Below are 14,327 nucleotides of genomic sequence, written 5' to 3'. Positions count from 1 at the left end.
CATGAAAACCAGTGGAAGAGTATGTGTTACTGTCATTAATATATATTTGAACTCTGAGGTTGTTGAAGGTCACTCTCTGTAGCGGTTTTAATTTCCTATTCAATCTTCTGACTAATTATAAACACAAACGTCGGAGAATGTTTCAGGCATCGATTCGTTTCAATGAGCTCCAACTCTTGAGAAATCCCTCCTGGAGATGGCAGCAGATGAAGTGACTGGCAGAGCCTGGGCTACCTGGCTGTGACATCGCTCATCTGTGTCGCTCTGTTGCCAGGACTCTTAATGTGTCGCTGGATCGCTATCAAGTCTGGTGTCTTGCCATAAATAGTATATCGTCCCTCTGCTGCACTCGAGCTGAGCCCGAGTTTGTCGGAGTTGAGACTTGAGACTAGTTTTGGCAACTGATTCTGGAGTGTTATGACATTATGAGGACCCCACATGTGACTGTATACAAAGCTTTAAGCATCGTAAAACGATGATGTTGTTGAAGAAAACAGTCTTTAAGTATAGAAAAGCTCCATCATTCCCTGTCCTATAAACGATACTAAGGGCGGGCGGTACAGTGGAGCAATGGTTAGCACTGCTGCCTCAGAGCAAGGAGGTTCAGGGTTCTGGACCTTTCTGGGTCGAGTTTGCATGCTCTCCCTGTACCTGCATGAGTTTTCTCCGGGTTCTCCAGTTTCCTCCCACAGCACGAAGACATGCTCAGTACGTTAAATGGACACTCTGACATTGCTCCTGTGTGTGTGTGTGTGTGTGTGTGTGTGTGTGTGTGTGTGTGCGTGTGTGTGTGTGTGTGCGTGCGCCTTTCCACTTTCCCACTTACTTTTGAAAAATACAAATTTTGTCTTTTTCCTTTCATGACTTCTTTTTCTATATAATTTTCTGATAAATACTGTAGTTCAGTCAGTCATCCTCTTCCACTAGTTACCTGATGTGGTAGCCTGGGGCTGAAGCCTATCCCAGGGCGTAGAGAGACAAACAACCATTCACACACATGCTCACACCTATGAACAACTTGGAGTATGTCGATCAACATCTGTAAGAGGAAACTAGAGTGGTCAGTGAACCAGGGAGAAAATCCAAACTCACTCAACACTGCAAGGACTGAGGTTTCCCCAGGTGCACCTACAAGCTTCTTGAAGGAGGCTGGTAGTGCTAACCACTACCTCGCCCTACGCCCATAATTGAGTGTATTTATCGAGTAATTCGTAACTGTATTTTAGCTATGCCTTTCATTTAATTTTGAAACGACTTTTTGTCTTCTTCCTATAACTCCTATAATGATAACGGTTCAATATTCCCCACTGCTTGGTTGGTGGTAAAATGACTTAGGAGATAAGTCACACTAACACATTTTATTTTTGGAAAATAGCAGTCAAACTTAGGCAGCACAGAACTCGAGACAACAAAGCCGCAGCAGCTGGTCACGCGTCTCCTACAAAAGCTCCATCAGTCTCTGACAGTCAGGCGGCTTCTGCCGTTTCCACTTCCACATGGCAGGACAGGTGTGATTGGTTGGTTCCGCTGGGATTGTGGGGAACAAAAAGCCAACAACAACAAGCGACAAACTCACTGGGATCGTAACACACTTGTATATCTGCCATTCTCTGGAACAGTTGGTGGCCACCTGTAACCAGTGCCGGCCAGAAGACAAACAGGGTTCTCCACTGACACACGAGTACTCAGAAGCTGTTGTGGCTACACAAGTTATGTTGTCCCAAAATGACGTTTGTTTCCAACACATTGTGTCTTCTGCTATGTTATGCGACTGACAGCAGCTGTTCCAGACATCCTTTTTTGATTTTGATTTTGAACGGATGATCATCTAGTTGTTATCTACTGAGTCTCTGAAAATATCTTTCTGTTTTGTCAGCTCAACATCAGACAAGCACTTTAGGTTTTTGGAAAAAAAAACCCACGAAAATCTTTGCCAGAGCTTGGATGAGAACTGACTCCCCCATATTTGTCTCCTGCTGTCGCCCTGTGGCATTAAGCCATGTTGTCGTCCTCCCCCTGACGCCGCCCGCTGTCCTCTCTGTGTCTGTCTGCAGTGGGAGAAGCTACAGATGACTGCCAGCGAGAGAAGAAAGATCATGTGCTCCGTCACCTTCCACGTCATCGCCATCACCTGCGTGGTCTGGTCTCTGTACGTGCTCATCGACAGGACGGCGGATGAGATCAAACACGGTCAGCACCGACACACAGTGTGGCATGTAGTAGTGTAATCTCTTCAGTCGCAAATTTATGGAATCCGCCTCAAAAAACTTGCCCTGGAAGATCATGTTAACTCAGGGACCTCAGATATATTGTTGCATTTGGTCTCAAAGATTACACAAAAAAACCTTCCGAATTCCAGTCATTCCAATGAAAGTGAAAACTCATGATCCTGTTTTGGCTCACCGATGACCGAGTGGCCTCTGTAGATGCACGAGTTGAGCTAGGCTAGTGCTCCCAGGCCAATATGGCCGACCTCCTTTTGGCCAGTCACGCGTCACTAACTATACGACTGTCTAGCTCAGGTGGGGTGACATTGCGAGAGCATCCCGTTACACGAGAGTGGTCCTTTATTTAGGTCCGTGTACCTGAAATATTCTTGAGCCCTTTACTACTGCAGTTATTTGTTTATATGGCTGTAGAATAGTTTGAAATGTGATCCATGAAGTCAGCGTTTTGCCACGTCATCCAAGTTGACATCCAGTATTTGGTATTATTTACTATTATCATGAGTTTTTGGTAGTATAATAATATATGAGATTTTTCAACTTCATGGCATGATACAAACACCGAAATAATATGAATGAGAAAACTGAACAGAACACCAAAAGCCCTGCCGTCTGTATTGTCTATGGTGATGTTCAGTCTGTATCCACCTCCTCTCCAAAGACTTGTTAGATTTTTCTGCCTCTCGCAGACATAAACATGCGTCACCACAACGAGTGGTGGAGTTTCAGTCTGGAGTGGTGAGAGGTCCAAGCTGCTGAAGTGAGTGCTGGACTTGATGATGGAGTCAGGAAGAGAATCCAGCTCATGGAGCTCAGACATCTGCCTTTCCTGGTGAGACCTTGAGCGAGGACTCAGGTTACACTCCTCTCTCTGAAGAGCTTGTCAGCGTCAGACGTCCAAAGAATGTGGACGGAATTATGAGGCCATACTTGTCCCATTATTTATTTCATCACAAGGAAAGGTAACAATGGCTGCAGTGGTGAGAGATAGTATTACTGGCAGCGGCTTCACTTGGCAGCACGGAGGAAGAGCAGATGGAGAGCTGCCTGCAGATAATCAACTTCCCAGCAGGTGGAGGAGCTGCTGCTTTACAATCCCCTCAGCCGACATCACCCGTCACATTAGGCCGAAACATTCCACCCAGGAAAGAACATGGGGCTGTGAATATATAGGGAGACCAGACTGAATCAGTCGTCTCTGGTTCTGTTTTTAGGAAGCTGAGAGTCGGTTTAAAAACACGTCGGAAATAATCCATCAGGTTTTTGTTTACCGTGGTCTATTCAGTGGAGAGTTCAGAGTGAAAGGTGAGACACGTTTTGTTTACATGCGGATGTGTGTTTTGGACTGCGATGGCCTCAGCGATGGTCACATGACCATCCGAACTGGAAAGAAAAGTGTCTTTTTCTCCCGGGTTAAGCTCTGCTCATGGCCAGCAAATTAGATCACAGGGCAATTGGTCCGGAGTGCGCTGCGCTTCCCCCGAGGGCGGGGCTACATCTGTCTGCACCCAGGTCAAGCAGCAGCTGTGGGTTCAAGAACCACTGACAGACGACGAGGACCAGAGCCGTGGCTCCGTCCTCCGTCTCTCCGGTCCCTGCTGCCACTGAGACACTGTCCAGATGGAGGAACAAGCTGTGCTGTTCCAGCCACACCTGATGATTCATGCTGGGTCGCTATAGCAACGGCGTCACACGTCCACTCACTTTGCTTTTCGCCACTCTTTCTCTGATGAGTCCTTTCTGTTGATGATCATGTGATGTTTTTGTGACTGCACGTGACACCTACACTTTCTCTACTCATGCAGCCGGAAGAATCCCAGGTAAACCTTTCACCTTTGGACTTTTGAGTTTAAAGAAGCCCCCTCCTCACCCTCCTCCACTCTCCTGCGTGTTTCCGGTTCTGTCCTCAACCCCTCCCCCTTCTGCTTTTGTTTTTGAATATACATTATTGTTTCAGAGGTCATTTACATGCACACACACTCAGACTCACACATCGTTGTACAGACTCCTCGAACTTGGGCATGAAAGTAAACACAAATAGACAGATACTAACACACACGTGGTCACATGGTCTGGCACGTTCCGACTAAATACACAAACTGAGGTAGCACATATAGGTTATTCAAACAAGCTCGTACATTCACACTGAGATGCATCTACACTGTTGTGAAAGACATACACAGATACAAATGCATGGCAAGCGACTGACTTGACTGACCATACACACACACTCAGCGTTGATTCCCTGACACGCCGTCCCTCCCTCACCGCTCATGGTTCTCTCGGTTCCGCCGGACCCATCTGCTCTCCTGTCTGTGCGTTCCTTCTCAGGCATCCTGGAGTGGCCTTTCTGGACCAAGCTGGTGGTGGTGGCCATCGGCTTCACCGGCGGACTTGTCTTCATGTACGTGCAGTGCAAGGTCTACATCCATCTATGGCGGCGGCTCAAGGCGTACAACCGGGTCATATACGTCCAGAACCGACCGGAGACGTGTAAAAAGCTGGTGCTGGAGAAGCCGCCGCTCATCGAGCCCAGTCTGGACAACAAGGAGGCGCTGATGCCGACCCAGTCGGACACAAACTCCTCCCAGTACACAGAGACGGAAGACTACAGTATGGAGGTGCTACACGTGTGACGCACCTGAGCTCGGCTCCTCGCAGAAGTGATTGTAGATGTCTGAGGAGGAGGACCAGGCACACCTTCATGGTGAGGCTCCCAGACTCACACTGGAGGTGTCAATGTGGTTTAGAAATGTGGCTTGGCCTGCTGTACGTTGCGACGCACCCACTGCTGTTTTTACACATCATGTGACCTGACAGATCCTGTCAGATCCTGCGCACTTTTTCGTTACTTTCTTATCTGTTTTACTGTGCTGATGATGTCGTGCACGAGGGAGCCACACTGGTCGTCACATGAAGACACGGTGACAGCACGAGGAGGCAGGTGTTTACACTCTCCCATCGACTGTCCATCACTGGACTCCTGTCCAACAAGGGAAATGGTGGATTTGCCTCTGTTATATCACTTTTTGCTTCAAGTTGGAGGTGTGGAGGAGCTCTTGGACGTCTTTAATTTCCTGTGCTTAAAATGTGTTTTTTTTTTCCAAACACACACGGATGACAAAAATTGAACTGGGACTACAAATGGAAGTTTAGAAGGATTCAAGAATGTAACTTTTTTTTATACAAAATAAGTGAAAATGATGATGAAAAAAAAAGTTTTCTACTGTCAACTGGAAATTTCAGGATCTTTTCCGTGTCTTCGGGCGACTTCTGTGTTCCTAAAAAGTATTTATAGTGTGATATACTCCATGTGCAGTTTTTACGACGATGATTTGCCTGCTTTTGTCCTGGAGGGGAAAATAATCCACGCTTCTCTCCGCTCCTGGTTCCTGGTTCACCTGAGCCGGAGATGGGGCCGGCGTCTTTCACCACCCTTGGTTCGTGGTTCAGGAGCACAGAGAAGCCGGGCTCATGTTGAGCCTACCAGCCATTTTAGCGACACATTTTAAAAGAGCCAGTCTTTGAGCGACAAACATCACCGTGCGGAAAAAGAGACAGCGCCATCAGCAGGAGGCTGCGTTCCCCACTGATGAGTGTCGACTGAGATGCGTTTGATAGCCAGAAGGCTCTGTGCAATTAGACAGATAAAAAGTGCAATTACCCTTTTGTTGTTGTTCTATTCTCTAGTTGTGTGTCAGCGTCCGGCCAGGGGTTCCTCCCTGGTCCTCTCTGTTATTTGTCTCCTATTTATTTAAAATGAAATGTTTCCTTTTTAATCCGTTTTATGCAATTTACACTCCCCAGACTTCATTTGTTGCACTAGTTTCCTGCTTTATTTTAAGATTGTGATGACACATGCTTAGCAAAAGGAGCTGGCTCCTTCACGTTTTGCTGGATGCAGGTTTTTCTTTGTCACTCGTCTGCACTTTGCTTTCTTTCACATGTTCAAAAAGAAAACCTGGGAAAAAGTGTAAATTGCATAAAGCGCAAGGCGTGTTTACTGCTGACTGGACTCGACCACGACTGTTCCGTCTCCGATGATATCATTCCACCAGTCCGTCTGTGAACTTTATTTGGAGTAGAAATGTAAAAACTTTGCTCAAAGTACTTATGTTTATAAAACTGAATAAATATTGATGTTTTTCCCCTCCCATGTTTGAAGATAGTATGTAGACTTAAAAAGAACGACCAAATAAAAATGAAGTTGCTTTTATGACGGACAGTGTCTGTGTGATGGGTCAGACTCAAATCAAACAGTTTGTGTGAGGGATATTTCTTTAGTTTGTCATGGATGGAAAAATAGAAAGTTAAGCCAGTTATTTTAAGAAGCACAGCACTACTCAAAATCCATTTATAAAAGGTTTCTCGCACAAAAAGTATTCATTTAACCCTCAAGTACAGAATCTACTGTACTCCTTTGTAATGAGAAAATCTTGTTTATATATCAGTGAGCTGTTTCTGTTTTGAAAAATCTGTGACAGTTAGGGAAATGAATAGCTAACTGTTTTTCAAGGCTCTAAAGCATCACATGTTGATCACATAAGGAGCACCGGGACAGATCATTTTTTCTTTAGGTTTTCTCTGTTGTCATTTTGTAAAGATCAGATTTCAAATTTCACGTGATATTTTGGGGTTAATGAATATTTAAACACTATTATATTTAATAGTTTCAGCCGTTTCAATGACGTTCATAAAATTGTGGCGACACTAGTCTCACCTGACTCGCCACTAGAGGGCAGCAAGGATTTAAGAACGATAAATAGAAGTCAAAACCTCTCTGTACATTCCTGATCACAGATCGGTGTCGTTAAAAACGGTGCCAGTGCGCTGACTTTTTAAATAATCACTGCACTGAAAATCATACTATATTTTAACATTGTGCTGTTTCGTTATTTTTTTATCTGCTTCGTGATCTAAAGTGCCTTTGTGTAGATTTGATATGAAAGTCTCATGACTCCTGCATGTGTATCATGCATGTGATGAGGGATAACATTTTGAAGAAAAAATCCTGATGTTTAGCATCATAAGAAAAAGTTGTTCCTCATAACCCCAAAACTATCACCTGCCTAAACTCGCCTCTCAAGTCAGCGTATGGATGAGGAATGTGTCGGTTATATAAGAACATTTCTGCTGTGATCCACTTGAATTGTTGGGAAAAAGTTGACGGCATTTAGCGATCATAGTTACAGACAAATGTTGCATAGCTCCTCACACAGCAACGCTGTTTGGGATTCTGTCTGGAGACATGTTGAAGTAGGGCATCTTCATCCCTTCGTTCCTCTTCTTGATGTCGCTGGTGATGTCCACCAGCTGCTTCCTGAACTTCTCCATGGCCTCCTTCACCGACTTCTCCGTGAAATGCTCGTCCGGATACGTCCCCAGGAATATCTGTGAAGAGGCGCTTTAGATACACGTGCCGAACCCCAGCAGGTGCTGCTGTTCTTCACCTCGTTCTCCTGGTACTGGCTGAGGGCCCAGACGGCCCCCAGGTGCCAGCAGGAGCGCCCACGGTCTGGAAGGCTGTCCACGATCAGCCTCATGTCGGCCACGCCCTTCTGTGTCGGCGGCGGCTGCCGCATGGTGGACGGCGCATTCGGGATCCAGGAACACCAGTCGTACTGAATAAAGGAGTACAGATACGTGTCAAAGTGCAGGCCTGCGGGCTCAATCCAGGACGCGGCGCTCAGGAGCCTATTGTTGCATCAGTCACTGAGCTAACTTGGGAAGTCTTAGGCTGTGTCCCTAAGAATTGGGACCACACCTCATGATGTCACGCGTAAATGCAACGTGTCATTGGCTGCCGTGACTGTTGTTTGTTGAGAAGAAATAAAAACATACTGTCGCACATAAATACTGAACAAGAACAACAACAAGAACAAGAACGCGCAAAAGTGTTTGGGTCAAAAACGAGTGTTGGGGTGAGAAATGGGACACAGCCTTACTTGCCCAAAGTTGACCGCCGCATGCTGGGCCGAAGCCGTGAATATGATGATGGTCAGGTACTCGATCAGTTCCTCCCGTGACTTCAGAGATTTGGGAAACTCTGTTGAGACAGACAAAGCCCAGAATCATTGACCAACCGAGGCACGTGGCTTTTTTTTTTTACAACATCTTTGGCAAGAGTGTCGTCACTCCCTTGAGGTGAAACACAGGATGTCATGTCAACATGACCTGAAACGGCCTGCGGTGTTCACCCACCGCATTGGTCAAAGTCCTGCATTCCAAAGCTGCACACGTCTTTGACAAAAGCCTGGATTTCCTCGTCCTGCTGCACCTTCTCATCGCTGGTGTAGTACAGACACATCACGTCGGACACAAAGCTGCGAACAAACAAACAGCTGTCAGCACCAGCACCAGCTGAGACAAACGAGAGAGCCTCACTTCTTTGTGGCCTCCCACACTTTGTAGCCGTCGTCTCTGTAGAAGTATTTGGGCAGCTCTTCTTGGTCCTCCATGTTTCGAGACTTGATCATGTCAGGGAAGCACAGAGACCTGAAGGTCAGGGTCTTCATGGTCCTCTGGATCAGCTGTATGTGGCCTCCTCCACCCGTCGCATTGGCCTTCAGGAGCGGAAAGATGGAGGGAGCAAAGGGGAAAACAGAATTGATTTATATGTGGAGGAAGAGATGAAACATAAATGTCATAGCTGCATAACAAAAAGACTAGTTACGAACAAATGAGCGAAGGAAGAAAGAAACAGGGGAAGGAGGAAGGACTGGAGGTATAAAGAAAGAGGGATAGGATGGACAGAACAGAATTGAAGAAGGAAGAATATTAGCGAAAGAGAAGTACCTGGATGGATGCGTCACGTGATATTTTCAACTGAACATTTTTCGTAGTTTCTCCCTCTTTTTTCCGAGTATTATAGGGGAGAAAGGTTGTGTTACAGAAACCAGCGTTAGCACAGTTAGCCTGGTAGGTATTTTTCTTCATCGTTGCAGAAAAGGGGAAATGAATATTAGCGTAACATGACAACAACACAAGTCATTCCTCACATGCTACGACATGTTGCCACTGGCTACCAGCCAATCAGGAACAAGCTTTCCCCGGACGCTGTGACTGGTTCGCTTTTTGGTACTAATGTAGCGCTGTGCGGAGGTTGTGTAAGAAGAAAAGTTATTACTCCAAAAACTTGCTTGCTGGAGCCGTAATTTCAAAATATGTGCTTGTTCATTGCTCAAATCTCAAACAAATTCTGACGAAAATAAAGCAAGGCAAGGAAGGAAGGCGGGAAAAAAGTGAGGGAAGCGAAAGTGAGGACAGACACGCGTTCACTGCTTCAACCTGACCTTGTCGAACAGCCCTCTCTCGCAGATGAGCTCCTCGCGAGCTTTGGTGTTGATGGCGATGGTGAAGCGGACGTGAGGGATGAGCAGCTGCGGGAAGCACAGATGAGAAGACATGAATACGTGGACCAATCGGGCGCCAGAGTATCACTGGGATTAACTTTGAAGGCCGGGTGGACGGCGGGCAGCTGCCGGTACATGGCGATGGCGAACAACTCTGTGATCAGATGAGTCCGCAGCAGGTGAGTGATGTTCTGGTGGTACTGGAAGTCGGCCGAGCGGACCCAGATCTTGGCCAGGAGCCAGTCGTGATGGCTGTCGGTGGGCAGGAAGATGGGCATGTCCTCACCCGGGCTCTGACCCAGCTGGGGACAAATGGAGGGAGCACACTTTCTTTATTCTGACAGCAAAATATGAGCTTGACCTTGCATAGAGGGTGAAGGTCGCAAATTAGTCTGGCACGTAGTTAGTTTTACAGGCCCAGTTGGGTCCTGGGTGGTCGCCTGTGGCGATGCTAACTCCTATAGACTGTGTGAGCCTGTGATGTGACTGGTTCGCCTCACCTGAACTGAACACAAACCTGAATAGCAATGGGAAGGATTTTCTTCCTGAGGTTCCTGTAGAGAAGACAAATGGGGGCAGCCAGGTACTGAGTTGTGGACAGGTCTGTGCAGTTTGGACTGACGCCCTCTAGAACCTCATAGTCCACAATGAAGATGTTACCTGCCTGCAAGCACAAGAGCGCACTTTACCATAGCATTTTCACGCTCTCTTGCCTGGTGGTATTGACCCTGGTGGGTCACCTGTACTTCCTGCTCCAGAGTCAACTCCCTCTCAAGACTGAGCGCAACCATCTCATGAGTGACGGGAAACTTGTCAGGAATCTTGGTGCATTTTCGGATTAAAACTGGGTTGCAGCCGTTCAGGAACTGATACCCGAACAGGAAGTCCTCCCTCCAGTGTTTCATCACGTACTCTGGTGATAAAATTCACAGGTGAATAAAGAGCTGTGACTAATGCCTTCCATGTTCCAGAGCGGAGAAATTCCACTCACCTGAATTTGTGTTTTTGATTCTCTGGAAGATCTTCTGGAAATCTTCAAAGTCCCCCCAGGAGGACTGGAACATGTGCATGAACTGGTTCACGAACAGGTTCTCGATCCTGGAAGTAGACATTTGCGTCACAACGGTGTCTGATGCTGTGCAGTCCATGGACTAACAGTGCAGACGAATGGGACGTGCTGGTTCTGAGGAGTGAGCTGAAACTTCCACGACTATCATCAATGTTGGACTGTTTAAAAAAACGTCTGATCCAGGACGTACGCTTTAGTGTAGTTGAGGGCGAAGTCCACTCCCTTCTCACTGTCAAACTGGACGTCCCGTGGCAAATCATGGTGAGCCTTGGCATCGATGCTCAAGGGGAACCCCGGCTGCCACTCCGTCCACCTGCAGAGCACAGTCGGGACGTGAGAGGACCTTCAGGTCCAGACCTCCACTTCGCAGGAAGGAGCACCTGCCTGTAAGTTTTCTGCCTCATCTCCAGCTCGGCTTTCCTGTGCTTCTTGAACAGACTGAGCTTGTCGTCCTGAGGAAGGTGGGCTGAAAAACACCACCACGGCTATGAGGGAGGATCACTTAGCGCTTTGTAACTTTAGCGGGTCCATGCGAACCTCTTCCATCCCGCAACACCACCTCCTTGTTGTCGACGATCCAGCGGAAGCAGGGGAACTCCATGTGGTCTCCGGATGGGGTCTTGACCGTGATGTACCTGCAGTACCAGTCGTCTTGCACCCAGTATTTATTCTTCTCTATTTTCACCAAGAGAATCTCGCCCAGATCCTCCTCCACTCTCACTTCATAGGAATCAACCTGCTTAAAGGTCGAAGGTGAGACAACAGAAAACAAGATGGCAGATAACGTGCAGTGTTTACAGAAAACCAGGCTCCGGTTGGAATTATTATTGAAATATACATATGGTTTAATTCAGTTTATAGATGTAAATATATTTCAGTTCATTATTATTACATGCACTCACACATATTTACATGAAAAAAAATGAAAGTTTTTAAATGTACAGGAGCCATATTATTCCAAAAACCCACAGTTGGTTGATAGCCATTTCTGTCTGGTTGTCATCCAATAGTTAGCATCCAAAGTTAGGGGTTAGCAATCCCAAATACCACGCTTATAATAATTTGCAATCTTGTTGGAATCAAAAAATAAAGCAGTGCGCTGCAAATGATGAGCACCTGAGTTTCCACATTTGATCGGGTACTCTTAAAAAGCAATATTTGGACATAAAAAAAACTCTGCGTCTCTTTTCTTTTGTATTCCAACCAAATCATGTGGCTGCAGTAAAGTCAGCAGCAACGGCAGTTGTACCAAACACCGTGAGGTAACTTGAGCAGGAGGAAATAAGGGTTCGTAGTGACTGAAGTAGCATCAGAGGTACGTTATGATGGTGGACGTTGTGATAGTTATAGTCATCAGTAATGGCAGTGGAAGTAGAAGTTGTCGTTGTTGACATAGCAGTAAAAGTGATAATAGGTGAAGCAGTAGCAGTAGATTCATAGTTTTAGCGCAGGCAGCATCAAGTGTAGGTGAAGTAGTAGTAGAGGTACTTTTAGTGACAGTGGAAGTAGTGGTAATAGTAGACTTTACAGTTGTAATAATAGCACTTTCCTGAGGTGTAGTACTAGTACATGCAGTTTGTAATATCTGTGAAAATACTGACAGTAATTTACAACTAACGTCACTAAACATACAAATACAGTTCCCTGCTAAAAAAAAAAAAAAAAAAAAAACAGCATGTGGAGAAGAAACTTACAGGACTGTCTCAGAAAATTAGAATATTGTGTTCTTTATTTTCTGTAATGCAATGAAAAAAACAAAAAAGTCATACATTCTGGATCCATTACAAATCAACTGAAATATTGCTTTTATTATTTTAATATTGCTGATTATGGCTTACAGCTTAAGAGAACTCAAAAATCCTATCTCGAAATATTTTCCTATATAATCATTTTTATATAATTTTCCTATATAAATAATATGCTTCCTTTGTCAATTGATTAGTAATGAATCTAGAATGTATGACATTTTGGTTTGTTTTAAGTGCTTTACAGAAAAGAAAGAACTTTATCATAATGTTGTAATTTTCTGAGGCAGTGCTGTATATTGCCCCAAGACTTTTTTTTTCATTTATCTCAAATATTTCTGCGCGTGTTGCGGCCTGTCATGAGTTTCGCTTGCCACAAAAATGACCTTAGGGAATTTTCTTGAGACGACTGAGATTCTGAAATAACAAATAGTAAGATGCTGCGAAGGCAGAACGCTCATCTGCTCTGAACCCACCGCTCCTCTCTCGAAGTCGTTGTACAGCGCCTTGTCCAGCAGGCTCCTCTCGCTGCAGCCCTCGCTGCCCACCAGAGTGACGTAGACGTAGTCATCCGTGCCGGCGAACCACTGGCCCCCGGTGGCGACGGTCACCGTGTAGCTGCGCATCCCCGCCAGGAAACTCGGACCGTTGGCCTTCTCTGCAAGATCCCGCGCTCTGGTCGCCGCTGGAGAGGTTCTCGGTCCAGTGGAGGCGGAGGGCAGGACCCTCCCCGCACCGCCCACAGAGGGAGCGGGTCCTGAAACAATGACTGCGTCTCTCATCTTCCCTGTCTTATTCTCAGAGGAGGTGAAACCTCATACTAACGCTCCGGTTGAGACAGCGAAACTATTCTCTTCGGGTGGCTGGGTGCGGCAGGTACATCCACCATTCTTCTGGGAAAGTTGCCGGTTTCAGCTGTGGGCGACGGCGCAATTTTTTGCTGGGACCTAAAAAAAAAAAAAAAAAAAAGGTGAAATCTCAGACGCATTAAAATGAAGTGGAAATAAAGCAGCACGTGGAAGACATGGTGCCACTGTTACTTTGAAAAAGTAACCCCACCACTGACTACTCCTTAGTAACTGAACCGATCGCTTGAATTTAAAAGTAACTAAGTTAGAGTACAAGTTACTTGTCAAGTTACATTTAGCACCCGACAGCTCTCATTGCCTAAACAATATCTTTTATGTCAATTTTGAGGTTGGAGTTCTTGGGGATCCTGTGTTTTCCCATGTTTGGGGTCATTTTTCAGCATAATCTCAGTTATATGAATATACAGTCAATGTTTTACTTTTACACTCTAACCCAGTGGAGCGAAAATCACACACAAAAAGCAGCAAGTATGAAAAACAGAGTGATATATTGCCACTAATATAATAAAATGTAGGGGATGCCCCCTTATTTTCATTATTATTTTACTACTTTTTTGGCTTTTTTTAAAAAGCCAAAAAAGGCAAAAGTTTAACTAGTCATGTCTCCTGGAGGCAGTAGCCGCACTCCGTCCCTATATATATATATATATATATATACATAACGTGCATAACGTGCGCGGACCGATCAGCTGACCCACTGACTGTCTTTTCTCCATATTGAGGTGTAAAACCTTTCCTGTCTCCGCACTGGACCGTGGTAGAGTGTCACAGGGGAGGTGCTCGCTTTCCACACCTCAGAGGCTGGAGCGCACACTCCAGGGTTTGATGTCCTGTTGTGGGCTGGAGCTGGGACAGGGATGAGGCGAGTCTGGGACAGAGCGTGACTTGGTTTATGACTTTGTCACAGCCAAACTGCACAGAAGCGCACATTCAGAGCTGGACACGCACCGGGCACCTCTTCACTTCTGGAGAGACGTCACTCACTCGGCAACCCCTCCCACATGCAGCGGCCACACACATAGAGGAACAGCGCACCTGCAGCAGACACTCTACATTCACTCCTACAA

At 46.0% G+C, this 14,327-nt stretch overlaps 2 protein-coding genes across 9 annotated transcripts in view; one reads left to right on the top strand and one right to left on the bottom strand.

Annotated features, from left to right (window-relative positions):
- marchf8 (membrane-associated ring finger (C3HC4) 8) overlaps positions 1–6,441 on the top strand; it is a 54,471-nt gene extending 48,030 nt beyond the window's left edge. For 4 of the 7 annotated variants that reach the window (XM_053874375.1, XM_053874372.1, XM_053874374.1 and 1 more), the window contains 3 exons: positions 2,055–2,190; positions 4,031–4,045; positions 4,557–6,441. In XM_053874375.1, coding sequence (XP_053730350.1) covers positions 2,055–2,190; positions 4,031–4,045; positions 4,557–4,861 — 456 coding nt within the window. In that variant the 3' untranslated portion in view covers positions 4,862–6,441. The remainder of the gene's footprint in view (positions 1–2,054; positions 2,191–4,030; positions 4,046–4,556) is intronic. The other 3 variants (XM_053874376.1, XM_053874373.1, XM_053874379.1) reach the window with 1 other exon arrangement.
- alox5a (arachidonate 5-lipoxygenase a) lies at positions 6,314–13,286 on the bottom strand. Of its 2 annotated transcripts, none has more exons than XM_053874369.1 (14): positions 12,868–13,286; positions 11,184–11,385; positions 11,031–11,112; positions 10,837–10,959; positions 10,569–10,675; positions 10,318–10,490; positions 10,095–10,241; positions 9,676–9,879; positions 9,518–9,604; positions 8,610–8,788; positions 8,427–8,548; positions 8,171–8,271; positions 7,676–7,846; positions 6,314–7,616 (listed from the first exon to the last, which is right to left on the bottom strand). In XM_053874369.1, the coding sequence occupies exons 1-14, from the start codon at positions 13,171–13,173 to the stop codon at positions 7,437–7,439; spliced, it is 2,184 nt and encodes a 727-aa protein (XP_053730344.1). In that variant the 5' UTR covers positions 13,174–13,286; the 3' UTR covers positions 6,314–7,436. The 2 variants fall into 2 exon arrangements, with proteins under 2 accessions (XP_053730344.1, XP_053730345.1); XM_053874370.1 differs by having other exon boundaries at positions 6,315–7,616; positions 11,184–11,382.
- Between the last annotated feature and the right edge of the window lie 1,041 nt (positions 13,287–14,327).

Source organism: Synchiropus splendidus, chromosome 9, assembly GCF_027744825.2.
Source record: "Synchiropus splendidus isolate RoL2022-P1 chromosome 9, RoL_Sspl_1.0, whole genome shotgun sequence".
NCBI classification, from domain to species: domain Eukaryota; kingdom Metazoa; phylum Chordata; class Actinopteri; order Syngnathiformes; family Callionymidae; genus Synchiropus; species Synchiropus splendidus.
The sequence above is the reverse complement of the archived record's forward strand: the minus strand, read 5'-3'. Positions and strand labels throughout refer to the sequence as shown.